The sequence below is a fragment of the Myotis lucifugus genome, unplaced genomic scaffold, assembly GCF_000147115.1.
Source record: "Myotis lucifugus unplaced genomic scaffold, Myoluc2.0 scaffold_8, whole genome shotgun sequence".
NCBI classification, from domain to species: Eukaryota; Metazoa; Chordata; class Mammalia; order Chiroptera; family Vespertilionidae; genus Myotis; species Myotis lucifugus.
Window position 1 is genome coordinate 15,541,377 of NW_005871056.1, and position 16,021 is coordinate 15,557,397.

At 37.7% G+C, this 16,021-nt stretch overlaps 1 protein-coding gene across 17 annotated transcripts in view; it reads right to left on the reverse strand.

Annotated features, from left to right (window-relative positions):
* The window catches only part of SETD5 (SET domain containing 5), a 52,103-nt gene that overhangs the window by 18,980 nt on the left and 17,102 nt on the right, over positions 1-16,021 (reverse strand). For 16 of the 17 annotated variants that reach the window (XM_023749697.1, XM_023749710.1, XM_023749708.1 and 13 more), the window contains 7 exons: positions 15,303-15,412; positions 13,902-14,154; positions 13,241-13,324; positions 11,453-11,710; positions 10,422-10,742; positions 9,773-10,015; positions 5,024-5,153 (listed from right to left, as the gene is read on the reverse strand). In XM_023749697.1, the coding sequence (XP_023605465.1) occupies positions 5,024-5,153; positions 9,773-10,015; positions 10,422-10,742; positions 11,453-11,710; positions 13,241-13,324; positions 13,902-14,154; positions 15,303-15,412 (1,399 nt within the window). The remainder of the gene's footprint in view (positions 1-5,023; positions 5,154-9,772; positions 10,016-10,421; positions 10,743-11,452; positions 11,711-13,240; positions 13,325-13,901; positions 14,155-15,302; positions 15,413-16,021) is intronic. The other variant, XM_023749703.1, reaches the window with a different exon arrangement.

The following is a 16,021-nucleotide window of genomic DNA, read 5'->3' on the forward strand; positions in this document are numbered from 1 at the left end:
TATTTTTATTGATTTCAGAGAGGAGGGGAGAGGGAGAGATAGAAACATCAATGATGACAGAGAATCATTGTCTAGCTGCCTCCTGCACACCCCTATTGGGGATCGAGCCCACAACCTGGGCATGTGCCCTGATGGGGAATTGAATAGTGACCTTCTGATTGATAGGTCAACACGCCGCAATCACTGAGCCATGCCAGTTGAGCTTTAGGATTTTCTATGTATAATATCATGTCATGTCATCTGAAAATAATGAGTTTTACTTCCTCCTTTCCAATTTGGATGCCTTTTATGCTTTCTTCTTGTCTGATTGCTATGGCTAGGACTTTCAGTACTATGTTGAATAAGTATGGTGAAAGCAGACATCCCTGTCTTGTTCCTGTTCTTAGAGGAAATGATTTTAATTTTTGCCCATTAAGTATGAAGTAGGCTGTAGGTTTTCCATATATGAAATTTTCTGAGTTTTTATCAAAAATAGGTGTTGGATTTTTGTTGAATGCTTTTTCTGCATCCACTGATACGATCGTGTGATTTTTGTCTTTCAATTTGTTTGTTGATTCGCAAATATCATACCAGCCTTTCTGAAATCAGTAAAAATATATTTTAAAAAAGAAAATCCTAAAGATCACCAAATACTAGAACAAATACTCCAAAAATTTATATGGAACCAAAAAAGATCCTGAATAGCTGCAATAATCTTGAGAAAGAAGAACAAAGTTGGAGGGATCACAATACCAGATATCAAATTATACTACAACGCCACTATAATCAACACAGCCTGTTCTATATTGTCTCTGAATTAACAGGGGACAAATATATTGGGAGAAAGGATTTGCAGTATAAATGACAGTATTATCCCTACTAGCAATTTGGTAAGATTTATCATAGGCATTAAAAATATTCATACTCCTACCCAGCAGGTATGGGTCAGTGGTTAAGCATCAACTGACCCAGGAACCAAGAGGTCACGATTTGATTTCCCGTCAGGGCATATGCCCGAGTTTTGGACTTGATCCCCCAGTAGGGGGCGTGCAGTAGGCAGCCAGTCAATGATGTTCCTCTCTCATTGCTAGTAGGGATAATACTGTCATTTTTACTGCAAATCCTTTCTCCCAATATATTTGTCCCCTGCTAATTCAGAGACAATATAGAAACAGAAACATTGTTTATACAAGTTTGATTTAAGAAAAATTTGAATGTGTCCGAATTTGCATTGGCAAGAATCTAATTCTTTTAAACCCCTCCAAATTCCAGAATTTACATCTTTCATTTATATAAGGCCTGTTTCCAACTATTCTGCTCCATCTATAATAGTAAAAGGGTAATATGCTAATCAGACCGAATGTGAAGCCAGGACCAGAGTGAAGCAGCCCAGGTCCCGGGTGCCAGAGGGAAGCCAGTGCTGGCAGCCGGGGAAAGGAAGGCCTACTTTTGCACGAATTTTTGTGCATCGGGCCTCTAGTATTTATATATGAATCCATTCTTGGATCGGTACTGTACTAATTTAATTATTAGTGTCTAGCTTCATATTAGAAACTAGTTACACAATTCTAGGGAAAATATATCTCATTATTCTTTTTCAGTTATTTTTCTTGGCTGTTTTCATGCTTATTTTTAAAGATAAACCTCAATATAACTTAATCAAATTTCAAAACATGATAGTTTGATGGTAACGCTATAAAGTTATAGCTCTGCTAGTGGCCCGGTGCATGAAATTCGTGCACGGAGGGGGGGGGGGTTCCCTCAGCCCAGCCTGCACCCTCTCCAATCGGGGACCCTTGGGGGATGTCCGAATGCCGGTTTAGGCCCGATCGAAACCGGCAGTCGGACATCCCTCTCGCAATCTGGGACCGTTGGCTTCTAACTGTTCACCTGCCTGCCTGCCTGATTATTCCCTAACTGCTCTGCCTGCCTGCTTGATTGTCCCTAACCCCTCTGCCTACCTGCCTGATCACCCCTAACCCCTCTGCCTGCCTGCCTGCCTGATCACCCCTAACCTCTCTGCCTGCCTGCCTGATCACTCCAAACTGCCCTCCCCTGCCGGCCTGGTTGCCCCCAACTGCCCTCCCCTGTAGGCCTGATCTCGCCCCCAACTGCCTTCTCCTGCCGGCCAATTTGGTTCTGATTGGTCGGTTTCTATGCCAGTCAGTGTCTCTGGGCCTATCTCCGGGCCTGATCAGAGAGGCAGGGCTGATCAGCAGCCTCCGCAGAGGCTCAGAGAGAAACACAGGTGCGGCTGCTGGAGAAGCCTGGAGAAAGAGAGGCAATGGCTGATCAATAGCTGCCACGGAGGCTGCGGATCAGACCCTGCCTCTATCTAGGCCTAATCCGCAGCCCCCTCGGCAGACTGCAGGACTGACTTCCAGTGTTCGGTTGAGCCTTCGGTCGGTCGTTATGGACCCTGGGTTTTTATATATTAGGATAAGAAATCAACAACAACAATAAACATCCTCAGGTGAGAAATAACTATAACAACAACAGCAACAAAAATTTCAGCAATGGTTTGCTCCACATGCTCCACCAATGTTATTCCTAAGAAGTTTCTTAGTTTTGTTAAGTTTGAGAATAAAAACTTTTCTTTATTAATTTTCTTAGTGCATAAATGCTACTAATTTTTGTATACTGTCTATCCAGCAGTTTTATTAAACAAGAGTTTAATTCTAAGCTTTTCAGTAGATTTAGGCTTTTCTAGGTATATATCCCTATCACTTATAAATAATGAACATTACACTTGCCTAAAGCTGAGTAGTAATAACTTTGATTTCTATATGACTTTAGTTTTTAGGAACTTAGAATTGTTAATTTATTATAGTATCTGACTAATTTCTGTGTTTCAGAAGAATTTTGTACAGAATTTTGACAGTAATTATGGGTCTGATATTGCACTAAGAAATTTATACATATCATTTAATTTAATCTATTAGTTCTTTGAAGGTAGATATTACTATTCCCATTTTACAGATGAGGTTAAGAGATGTTTAGTAACTTGCCATTTATCATATAGTTAGTAAAGGGTAGGGCTGGTCTCAAATTAAGGTCTTTTGGGAGTCTTTCTCCTATACCAAACTGTCTCCCTTTCTTCATTAATATCTCCTTGGTCTTTTTGGGAAACAAATAACCCTGAAACTAACAAATAAAAATAATTCCTTGGAATTTACATTAACTTGTAGCAATATACCAAGTCACCCATTTGACTAGCTTGTTTTTTGTTTTACTAGCTTGGTTTTAAATTAATATTTTCCTTTTGTTTATATTGCTCCTTATTATTAAGGCAAGGTAAGGTGTATCATTTGTATGTTCCTCACTGCTAGAGACAGGAGCAGAAGTTCAATAAAGGCCCAAACCGGTTTGGCTCAGTGGATAGAGCGTTGGCCTGCGGACTGAAGGGTCCCAGGTTCAATTCTGGTCAAGGGCATGTACCTTGGTTGCGGGCACATCCCCAGTAGGGGGTGTGCAGGATGCAGCTGATCGATGTTTCTCTCTCATCGATGTTTCTAAGTCTCTATCCCTCTCCCTTCCTCTCTGTAAAAAATCAATAAAAATATATTAAAAAGAAAAAAAGAAGTTCAATAAAGGTTGGTGACTAGTTGTCCTAATTCCATTCCAAATAATGTATATAGTAACCAAGGCACTTTCCCTATGTCTTTGTCAGTCAGGACACGATGCTATACAACCTCACTTTCCCAACCTTAAATATGTACACACTTAACACACACACACACACACACACACACACACACACACACACACATCTCACACAAATAAAAATGTGCATTAGGCAGATTTCAAATGTATACCAGACAGAAGATTTCAGTTAAGTTATATAGTTACTGTACTATAAAAGTTACCATAAATTGATAATATCGATAGAAATCTGGTACCAGCATTTTTTTACATTAATCTGGTTTGAGTAAATCTCCATAGTACATGATAAGTAAAATATTTTAAATACATGGTATTATTTATCTTCTACACGTTCCACACTGGGATTTTATTACCCTGGGGTTATGCATGTGATAATTTATAAGGTATAATACAATCTACAGATAGAATAAAATAAGTCAATAATTTGAAAATACATTTTTAGCAGCATATTTTTCCCCACATACATTATACAACATTTTAACATAAAGCAGATATTAGCAGATAAGTGTACTTACTTAATACAATTTTGTATTTACTCAGCAGGTCAATGAAAAGAAACAATGAAGTAATTTTTATGAAAATCTGAAATATCATGCTAGTTGCAGGCTTAGATGACTTTTAGCATGTAATTTATCTTGATATTTTATTTTAACTGCTTATTATCCACCAAAACTGAGATATAGAGATAAACTTTGGGAAATCACAGAGAACTTTTCAATTAAGCTGATATTAGCAGGAGAAACTTTAGTAAAAAGACTGCCCCAAAATAAGCTGGTGTCATAAGTTCATGTACCAGTGCTTTCAACGGCAATTCAATTATACGCCCCGCAAGAGTCACTGTGAAAACTAGTGGATTGGATGACTTTTCATGGCGCTGTAGTTTAAAAATGAAGACTTCACATCAGATTCAAGGTTGTCTTCTAAAAATTTTGATGCTAACAGGGCAAGCCCTTTTTAAAAGAAACAATTTCTAAGAATTTTTTGTTTACTTCATTCATCCACTTACCCTTCAACCAAGCCACTCACCTCAATTACCTATAATTGTGATTCACTCCTGAATAGTGTCCCACATCTTTCTTACTTCCCCTTTTATAAATATGAATAAAGGTTTCCTAAACTTACTGCTTAAATATATCTAACTTTCTTTATGATAAATATATCTAACTTTTAAATAACTATCTCTGCTGTTATCTGTACACTATTTTCTACTTTGTCATCCTAGAAAAAATGATCCCTGACTTGAGATCTCTCTCTTCCTCTGTAAAGACAGATGAAAGGAACTATTTAAAGAACAATGCTATTTCTTTTTGTATCAGACTTTTTCAGTATTCATACTGAAATAATCATTGCTCATATATTCAGAAAGGTTTGAGATACATACCTGCATTGTCTTTGCAGATACTAGAAGAGTTACTATTCTCATTACTTTGGTATAGGTGCTGAGTTCTAGTCTCTTGGGGTACAGATGATGTTTGAGTCATCCCTTCTTCCAAGGCTTGCTTTATCCAGCGCTATAATGGGAAAAGAACCAGGAAATTATCAATAATTATTTAAAACTATTAGTATATCTATTTCAAATGCATTAACCAGGTCATTCATTACATATCAACTGGCGAGAGATGCAATCCAACACACTCATTCAGTTCCATAGTCAAGTATTTTTTCTTCTTGTGTTTCAGCATATTGGAATATTACCCATCAATTCCTTTTACTGGGCAAAACTGAGAAAACCTAGATTACACATAATGCGATCTCATTAAAAAACCGAAACCAATGAAAAATGATTACTCAACTTTTCATACTGCTTAGAATGGGGAAAATGGAAAGAGATAAGAAGAAATCTTAGCATTTATTTAAGAGATTGATCATATAGGATGAAAGTAGCACATAAATAAGTGCCAAGAAGGAAGATAAAAGAACACCTCTTCACTACAGGTACCAAAATACTTCTAAAAGGTCTACTCTCAGATGAAATATCCTGCTAATTTTTCTCTTCCTATCAAGTAGTTGGTTAAATTATGCATAAATAATGCAAACAACCAGAATATATGATCTGTAGAAATAAAAAAGGGGAAAAGCCACATTTTTTTTTTTAGTGAATACTGGAATCTAAATGATGAAAAATAAATTAAGGTCAGGAAGTAAGCCTACAAAGATTAGGATTGTAAAACTACGCATCCTGTGGAAGAGAGAAAATTTCTTACCTGTAATTGTGTTCTCTTAAGATACACAGTTGTAGGTTGCTCACCACTGTGTGGCTCTCCTGCCCTGACATAAGACAGATCGAATTTTGATAAACATCAATTTCTGAGTAGGACCCTCCCCCAAATAGGAAAATCAAAGGTGTTTATAATTTCACACCTTTAGAGAACAAGTATTACAGGTAAGTAAATATTCTCTTCACTAAAGAGAGGAATTTTAATAGATTTGCCTGATTAGAAACGTAAGAAACAATTATTTTCTAGGGAATAATTTCTAGGAAAATTTCACCAAGAAAAATTTTATATCTTGTAAATGGCATTGTGGACTGCCTGCCAAATAAAACTAAAATAAAGTTGTAAACATGAGGAGAAAAGAGTGAATAAGAATATAAAAAGATCTCCACAATCAATTGAATCACATCAGCATTGTAAAATATGACCAGGTCTCTGAAAAGCCCAAATAAGACCAAGAATGAACTCTTTTATACACAGAATATTGATGTAAAGATGAACCATCAGAACCACAACTCCTTATGACTTAGAGAAGACCTTAGAAGTCCCTTGTCCAAAGCACGTAGTGTACAGATGAAGAAAATTAGGGTCAGGAGGAAATGATTGTAAAATCCTTCATTATAGATACCTTTAGTACAAGTTTTTCTTTTCAGAGCAGATGACAGGACTTAATTGGGGTTACTGTGCTTTCCTCCAAGAGAAAAGTAGATGCACCCATAAAAGAAGTTACATTCTGGATTTGATAACCAAAAAAAGGAAAAATAAAACAAGGATAGGGGCATTCTAAGGAATAAGATGCTGCTATGGTTGGATATAAGATCAAACACAGCAAATATGATCTAACCTATTCCTCCTGGCCCTATTGTATGTCTACACAGTTATTTTATGGCTCATAAAAAAGGATCATGAACATCTGTATCTAACAAGTTCAAATCACCCCTATAGCTAATAAATTAACATTAGATAGCCCCATCCCTGAGTCCCAGCTATGGTTAAGGTCAAAAGAACATTTCTTCCTTCTCTAAAACTCTGTATTACAGAACTTTTTAGGAAGCTCAGAGATGAGAGGGAGAAATATTTTAAAGAATAAAGAGCAAGAAAGTAACTTCGGTTTTAGTTCAAAGATCTGTGTTGAAACTTGGCCATGCCTTTTACTAGCTGCCTAACTCCGGGCAAGATACTGAACCCCTCTAAGTCAAAGCTTCTGATCTATAAATTGAGGCCAATAATCCCAACTTCACAGGGCTGTCATGTAGGCTAAGTGAGATATTGTATGTGAAGAAAGTTTGTAGCAGAGTACTGAGTACAAATGATCAGTGAGGACTTGTTCAGCTGAATTTCAATGCTATATATAGAGATAGAGATTAATAACCTTCCAGTGCATACAATGAAATATCAATGCAAAGGACAGTGTTTCATTTTTCAGTCAGGATGGTTTTCTAAGAAATCCGGGAGACCAAATGCCATACATATATTATGCCTTCAAGGTAAGTTTAGAGAAGATTTAGAGAACAAGGAAGGATACTACTTGAAAGACTTCTTAGCCACTTATAAATGCTTCCATTCTAAAATAAGAAGTGAAGCAAGATCCAACAAAAGACATACATACCATAACATGCTTTTTAAGAACTATGATTTGATTTACTTTAGAAACTCCAGGGAGATCATAAAATATTCTGTCAAATACTCTAAAAGTCTGGGTGCAAATATACATATACAACTTTACGCTGTTTTTTACTTAAGAGGCCTGTACCTCCTTTAATTAGATATGAAACAGTAGGCCTATTAATAATATACACTGTTCCAACTAAATCCCACCGAGGATGGTTTTTCTCATCTACCTGTTTAACCTACATTCTTCTCTAAGGTATCTTCAGACATTTATTACAATTTTGTTTAATCACAGAAATCTTAGGTTCTGCATTAGATTAATACTTTCTAACCAATCTACAAATGACTCGTCTTCATCCCCACCCAGGATAAAGCTGAGTTTGACTGCTAGATAAAAGCCTCAATTTTATTAGTTTTGCCCCATAAAAAACCACATTCTGGTTTTGTAATGTAATTTTGGTATGTCAACAGCAAATCTTAAAGCTGTGATTTGAACTTAGTTCAGATCTAAACTTAAATAAATAAGACCCAATTTAAGTAAGGTAATTTTACTATGACAATTCAGAGTACATAGCCTGAATTCCTGAAGACTCGTATGACACACATAGATGAAAAGTGCCTGTGCAGAGCCTGTATATAACAAGACTAAGGATAGACAGACACATTTGGAGAATATAACATGAACATGAATTAAATGGGATTTCTATCTGTTGCCAGTAGAGATATAAAGATGAGCCAGATACAAGCCCTAAGCCATAACCTGGGAAAAAGAGCTCTAAGAAGTAGATTTTCTATGAAATTTTAAGTTTTATTTCTATACGTTTTTGGTTTTCACAGGACTCTGCTAGTTGGAAAAGCAAGATGGGAATAGAAAGACCATAACCCAGCATCAGAATAATCAAGGCATCATTTCAGAAGCTAGTCTATACTATTTACAATTCAGACTTCACTACTAATCTGTACTAAATAACTGTCTAACCTTCATAAAGGACCAAAATAGGAGATTCTAGAATCTGGCTTGATAAGATGCTTCAACAGTTAACATTCTTAGAAGTCTAGTAATCTGTTATTGCATTATCTACAAACCATTTTGCAAAGATATCATGGCCAAATTGCACTTTAGTTCTACTTGGGAATTTCCCCCAAATAAACCAGTAAGTGACTCAAATACTTAGTAGGTAAGATGTATGATTAGGAAAAGACTTTCTTCAGTGTATACTGCTCATTCGGTGGTAGGGCCCTTCCTCTGTGCACAGATCCCTGTTGCCCTCCTCCCCTCCATATCCCACACCACTCTGGCTCTTCTTTTGTAACCCCCCTCCCCGCCAAGAAATAATTTCTGCTCTTTTGGGAAAGAGAAAAGCTTTAAGTTTGGAGGAGTCAGGGAAGACCTGCCTGGAGTTGGAGACTTCATCACATCAAATAATCTACATGCAGCATCCTCATGTACGTGATGCCAGTGGAGGAGGGCAATGGCAGACACTGAGGAAGGCAGCCTGAATCCAGATCTGAGGATAAGAGAAAAGGGTGTTCCAGGGAACAGACTACCTCAAAGGAAGACCAAATGAAAGGGTGTCCTATACTTCTAGAAACACAAAAACGACATTATAGTCTGAGGCAATGATCTATTCCTGAGAGACACCTTTGGAAAATATTCAGGGCTTCTGGGAATTAAGAAAGAGCATTCCAAAAACAAACAACTCAAACACTACTGCCACTAGATCCAAAAATAGTATGTAACTAGAGAGAGGAGAGACAGGAAGAGAAAGAGATAGAATGAATTTATAGTAGGTTCCATATTCACTAGGGAATAAACAATCCAACTTGTCATTTGATCAAGGAACAACAATTATGCCAATTGTAATAGGACATTTCCTCTACTCTAATTCAAATGATAATAATGATTGAATTAATTTAAAACACAATTCGATAATTTTTTACTTATGCAACAGTACTTTAGAGTACCTGGGGCCCAATCTCACTCAAAATCACAAATGGACATTTTAACCAATACCACAAGAGCACACACAGAACATCCCTCCCTTCCCAGGCATCAAATGCTGTGCGCTCTCAACTCAGTAACCTCAAGGGCTCTCTGAAGACAATAGTGAATACTCACAAATTGAGCACCAACAACGCAGTACACAACATCCGACCTTAGTCCCACTGAGTTTTGATGCATCGGTATTCAAGGCTGAACAATTAACTCATAATAAACTCACATGGGCAGAGAGTAGCTATCTGGAGAATGTGTTAGATATGTTAGGATTGCAAGCAACCTAGGTTAAAAATAAACATTGACATACCTTTTTACAGGAGCTGAATGTGCCATCAGGCAGAAGGGGCCTTCGACGCCTCTCAGGGATAAAGGGTGAGCCAAAGCGAATGTAGTGTTTGGGGGTGGTGCAAATTAACGGGGAATGGATAAGACCAGGTAACATGTTCAGGGTCGTTGCCAGTACAGTTGGGTCCGTGGTGATACGTAAAGGGCACTCAACAGGGCATTCTTGCTTCTCAGCTTTGTCATTCAACCATTCTGTAACTAGATACTAAAGCAAAAAGAGATCATCAGTTGACGCTGCAGATGTAAAAGCCAGAGGCAGCAGTGTTAGATGATAGACAAACCTCATCTAGAAACTAGGACTCAGGTAGATACAGCAGCTGCAGAGAATGAATTGGGCATTCAAAATGCAAGGATGTTTCCTTCACCCTCTCTGTGACCACAAAGGGAGGAATAATTCCAGATATCAGCATTTACCTCTGCCCAAAAATTATGGGAACAAAAGCACTGTAGTAGCATGGCTTCAGCCCTCTGTGTCAAAATATTTTATTTAAAACTTTCAATTTAATAATATTTAGAGTATTTGTTTTTTTCTGGGGAATTACAGGACCTCTCACTTTACTAAGACACAGCCCTTGCCAGACTAGACTTATGAACATGTTTTCATGACTCACCTTTTTGGTTTTGGGGTATTTAGACGCTGCACGGTTGACATGGGATCCAGTTACTGATGCCATAGTTGGGTCAGATCCTGTTAACTGCCTGTTTTCTCCTGAACTGTCTGTACTTCCAGCTTCAGTAGGAGTTACTGAACTGTTATTTCCTCCTTCTTCCAAGGCAGCTTGTGACAACTCTGCCTGCTGTGCAATGGCTTGCTTCTGACGCTTTAGTCTTTGGGCTGAACTGGTCCGGTACCGAGAAATACGACTCTTCGGTCGGGGCCTAGAAGGCTTTGCAGGAGGTGGTTTGGGGACTGGCTTTTCTATAGCAACATCCTATAACAACAGCAGAGTAAATGCTTACTAGAAATTTCCTATCAGCAAACATTCCATCTAGTCCCCTATTCCCTTTAAGCATTCTGAATGTTTACTGGTGAAAAAAGCGAGCATTTAGAAACACTAATTTCAAAAGTAATTCTTATAAAATTTAAATAGTGAAATTAGCTAAATAGGCTGTAGGTAGATGCCTTGGTTATTATTTATTTATTTATTTATTTATTTAGCTTCTTGTAAGTATTTATAAAATAGATAAAATAGGTCAAAAGTCAGCTGAAGCCACCTAATCTTAGGGATCTTAGCAAAGACAATTTTCTCCTTTGTTTCTTTCCCACACACTAAGGTTTTAGTTTAAGGCTTAGAATTCAGGGCTAGGGTAGGGAAGGGAAACATGAGTTTACCCTGAGAATACTATGAAAGGGCAGCTGCATGACTGTGTTATACAGAAGGGCCAAAAGAGAAAACAAATAATTTTTATGAACTCATCACCAAGAGTTTATCTGGCAGAAACAATATGACATTTCATTCTAGTCTAAAGTGTCTGGTCATTCCAATTCTGCCTCCCTGTATCCCACAGCTGATGAAAATGGCCTTATTTAATGCAATATGAAATAAAACTGAAAATTCAAATTTTAACAATTTCCAAAAACCAGGTAACTGCCATTAGCAAAAGCAAGGATGTTGAAGGCTGGAATCTTTTCTTCTCTTACCCCAGCTTGGGAAGACCTTCGGGTGTTCACCCCAATACTCTGTGGGGTGCTTGGGATGGCCACATTTGAAGCAGAGTTGCTAACTTCAGATTCAGGAGTTTCAGTTTTTGTTTCTTCCCCTACAGGTGTCTCTGAGGCATTGGTAGTAACCTCTATGTCAGAGTTGCTTTGTTCCAAGGACTGATCCCGTCGCTTCTTTCTTTTCTCCAAGTTTTCAAAAGCATGCATGATGGCTTCAACCTTCCTATCTTCCCGGGTCTAGAAAAAACACACATAGCATTAGCATAGAAGGAAGTTTCAACGGGGGGGGGGGGGGGGGATGACAGCATTTCAGAAATATTATTTATGAAAATTTATAGACATTTACAAAACTATCAGTACATATACAGTAGGTCCTTGGGTTACATCGGAGATCTGTTCCTATGGCACGATGTAATGCGATTTTTGCCGTAAGTTGGAACCCACCTACATAAGCACCTACGTCACTCACATGGAGCACATACACAGCAGTAATAAAGTGAAACAGTAAAAAAAATTTAAAAGAAAGATAACAATTCCTGACCTTTACTTGTGGTAAATAAATAATAAAAAGCATAAAGCACATATGTACATACGTCAAAATGGCGTAACTTTTTTTTTTTAATAAATGGGAGATAGTGAGGTAACCACGAAATGACATACGTCGAGTCCGACATAACCCGAGGACTGTCTGTATCTTGTAAAATAAAACATAAAAACTAAAATTAAAGTATTTAATTTAAAAAAAAATATATTTTAATGATTTTTTTACAGAGAGGAAGGGAGAGGGAGGGATAGAGAGTTAGAAACATCGATGAGAGAGAAACATCAATCAGCTGCCTCCTGCACACTTCCCACTGGGGATGTGCCTGCAACCAAGGTACATGCCCTTGACTGGAAATCGAACCTGGGACCCTTCAGTTCGCAGGCCGACGCTCTATCCACTGAGCCAAACTGGTCAGGGCAGTATTTAATTTAAGTGTTAGAATTTTAAAGGAAGGTCAAACCTTAACTTTTCAAACAAGGCCAGCTATCCTGAAACTTTAATATAAAAGAAAAACAGCCATCAAAACCAATTACTTCTCTGCATTTTCAGAGTTCAAAATAACCAAGTAGATTTTCTTGAACTTCTTCTGAGGGACAGAAATAAACATGGATGCCCTAACTGGTGTGGCTCAGTGGATAGAGCGTCGGCCTGCAGACTGAAGGGTCCCAGGTTCGATTCTGGTCAAGGGCATGTATCTTGGTTGTGGGCACATCCCCAGTAGGGGGTGTGCAGGAGGCAGCTGATCGATGTTTCTCTCTCATCGATGTTTCTAACTCTCTATCCCTCTCCCTTCTTCTCTGTAAAAAAGCAATAAAAAATATATATTAAAAAAAAAAGAAATAAACATGGATGGTTTCAGCAAAAAGAGTTTTGAATCCATATGACTGATAGGGATTTTTAAATGTCAAAACTCACACAAACTTAGGAAAATTCCTCTAAGTTAGAGGAAGTAGCCCCAACAGACACATTTTGTTTTGACCAGACAGTTTTTTGGAAATGAGATTGTTAGTAAGAAGCTTCTAAAGACCATCGATAATAGGCACTAGACAACTGCTACGTTAATAAAATTGACTTTATGAAAAAAAAATCCAAATTATAATGTGCAGATGATGGTATAGTATGTTGTCAAAGAAATGAGATGATACAAACTCAGAAGAGAAGGGCTTCACATACTATAGGTAGTAGGAGTCAGCTCTAACAAAAGGATGTTATGGGATACCCACCCTCCTGCTATGAGCTGGGTTCTCCTGGTCATCTGTAACCTCTTCTTTTTCTTCTTCTGCCTTTTCTTCTGGATTGTCTATTTCCTTTAAGATAGAGGCAATATTTAGCTGTACTCTTAAGCTTTGGGACAAAAATCACCCCCTGACCCTCCAATAGCTTAAAACTCTCTAGAAACAATTTCTAGTGCTTGATAGTGTTACTCATGTGGGGCCACATGGTAAACACAGACAAGCCCCATTCTCTGGACTAAAACCTGGAAAGTAGCTAAAAGGATATTCTTGACATTGTTTAAGAAAAGAGAGAGGCCCTAGTCAGTGTGGCTTAGTTTGTTGGGCGTTGTCCCGTGCACCAAAAGGTTGCCAGTTCAATTCCTAGTCAGGGCACAGGCCTAGGTTTTGGGCTTGATTCCTGGTAGAGGGTGTGCAGGAGGCAGCCAATAAATGTTTCCCTCTCACATCGATGTTTCTCTCTCTCAAAATCAATAAAAATATTTTTTTTAAAAAGAGAGAATGAATGGAACGAATGAACATGCACCCACCTTGATATGAAGGGCATTAAGTGTTACTATAGATCCCTACATAAAACATGTGTCAACCTGAGATCCTCTTCATTTGGAGATGATCAATACCATAGCAACACCCTCTGGCCAAGTAACATTACCTCATGGTCACTGGATACAGTCACTTTCTCAGCAGGAACTTGTTCTGCTTGTGGGTTGGTATCCTCCTCTACAGTCTCATTCTGCTGCTCCATCTCTAGCTCTTTCCGCCGTGCTTTTCTCCGTCTTGTCTCTGCTCCAACGATGGGTAGGCTTGGAGGAGGTGGGAGTGGCAGTTCTGCAGCATTGGGATTCCTTTTCTGTATAGGGCAATTCCGGTTCCCCTTGTGACATGCACAGTCTACTTTATAATTACTGCTCCAAAGAAACAAATAAAAGTGCCTGTCTCAGTAACCTTGAAAATCAGTTATATTACCCATTCATTCTCTTAAAATATTACTACAGTAATTTCTTCTGGTATTATGTGTGATTAAGTTAAACAGAGACATTAGAGAGTCCTATGAGTACTTTCAATATTCTGTGTGTCTACAGAACCCCAACTTTTCCCACTGACCTATGGTCAATGGAAAGAAAAGAAAGCCCCCACTAAATTCAGTTCTCCCAACTGTCTTTATGCTACTGAGTGAGCAATAAATCAGTGAAAAATTCTAAAGTGGCTATACTTATCTTTTGTCTACATCCGCCACTAACTTTTTTACCCACTAATTCCCCACTTATTATTATTATTTTTTCTTAAATATTTTTATTGATTTCAGAGAGAGGAATGGAGAGGGAGAGAGAGAAAGAAACATCAATGATGAGAGAGAATCATTGATCAGTTGCCTCCAGCACACCCCACACTGGGGATCAAGCCCACAACCCCGGCATATGCCCTTCACTGGAATTGAACCCGGGACCCCTCAGTCCACAGGCCGATGCTCTATCCACTGAGCCAAACTGGCTAGGGCCCTACTTATTATTAATACCTTTTATTATACATGTGCCAAACATCAATTTATAACCTTTTTTGCCTAAAAGGACCATGGAAGAAAAATCATCCATTTTATAAAACCCATCACATATTCATCTGTGATTTGCCATCTCTGTTTTTCTGTATTGTCATATATAACTAGATTACATGATTTGAGTGGATGGGGTGAACCTTTAAATTCTCATTCTATATGACCCCTGGCATAACTGCTGTGTGCATACAACTGATGCTGTCTCAATTTTCAGGAATGTCATACCTACCCATTTTTTGCTATTCTTGCTATAAAGGTATAAACTAAAATACATTTGGTTAGCAGACTATTGAGCAGTTTAATACTATGTATCTATGTCTCATAAAACAAACAAAACAACGCCCAAAATCTCTTTCCCTCCAGAATTTCTAAGCAGAAAAATGCAATACTTGTGAAAAGATTAGTTAAAAAAGAGAAAAATGTTTAGGAACAAAAGCAGACCTAATAGCTTAATATGTAAGATAAGGTCATTCATGTTAGGAAAGGTTTGAGAGGTCTTACCAGTTACTGTACTCATAATCAAATGCTATGGTGACTTCAGCATCCTTGGTGATAGCAGACACAGCATAGATACACAGGTGAATCATCCCATCTGCAATCATGTGTCGCACCTGTGTGAATAGCACTTATGATTGATAATTTATCACAAAGACCAAAAATTCTCCAAAAGAAAAAAAACGTTTTATACAAATAATTTATCCCCAGTTAGAGTTATAGTAGTCTTAACTCTATCATTTCATTTGTAACTATTATATAGTAACTGTTTGAAAATGTATGATACTTCAATAAACCTCAAGATGTTAGAAATCAAGGTACAACCACTATTTTATATATTAAAGCTGTTTTCAGAGAATTAAAATTTCTTAGCCTGTAAGAAAACTCCTGTGGAGTTCTTGCTTTATTTGATATGGTTGCACTGATTAATCAATTCTAAAAATGTCTAGAAGCACTATTAACCATATAGCTTAGTTTGGACCCAACGACATCTTCTACTATATGGTAACTTCTTTACTATAAACTCTTTGACTTCTTGTCCAGTCTAGCTCTTTCTCTTAAACAAATGCTTTTCCCACTTCTTCCTCTCTAAAGAATTCATTCCTTGCCCCCATCCTGTCAGAATAAAAGCATCATTACTTTTGTTTTTGTCTCTCTTTTACAATTAAAGATCATAACCATTATCTACAGACCATAACCTGGGTGAAGTTTTCAGATTGTTTCTT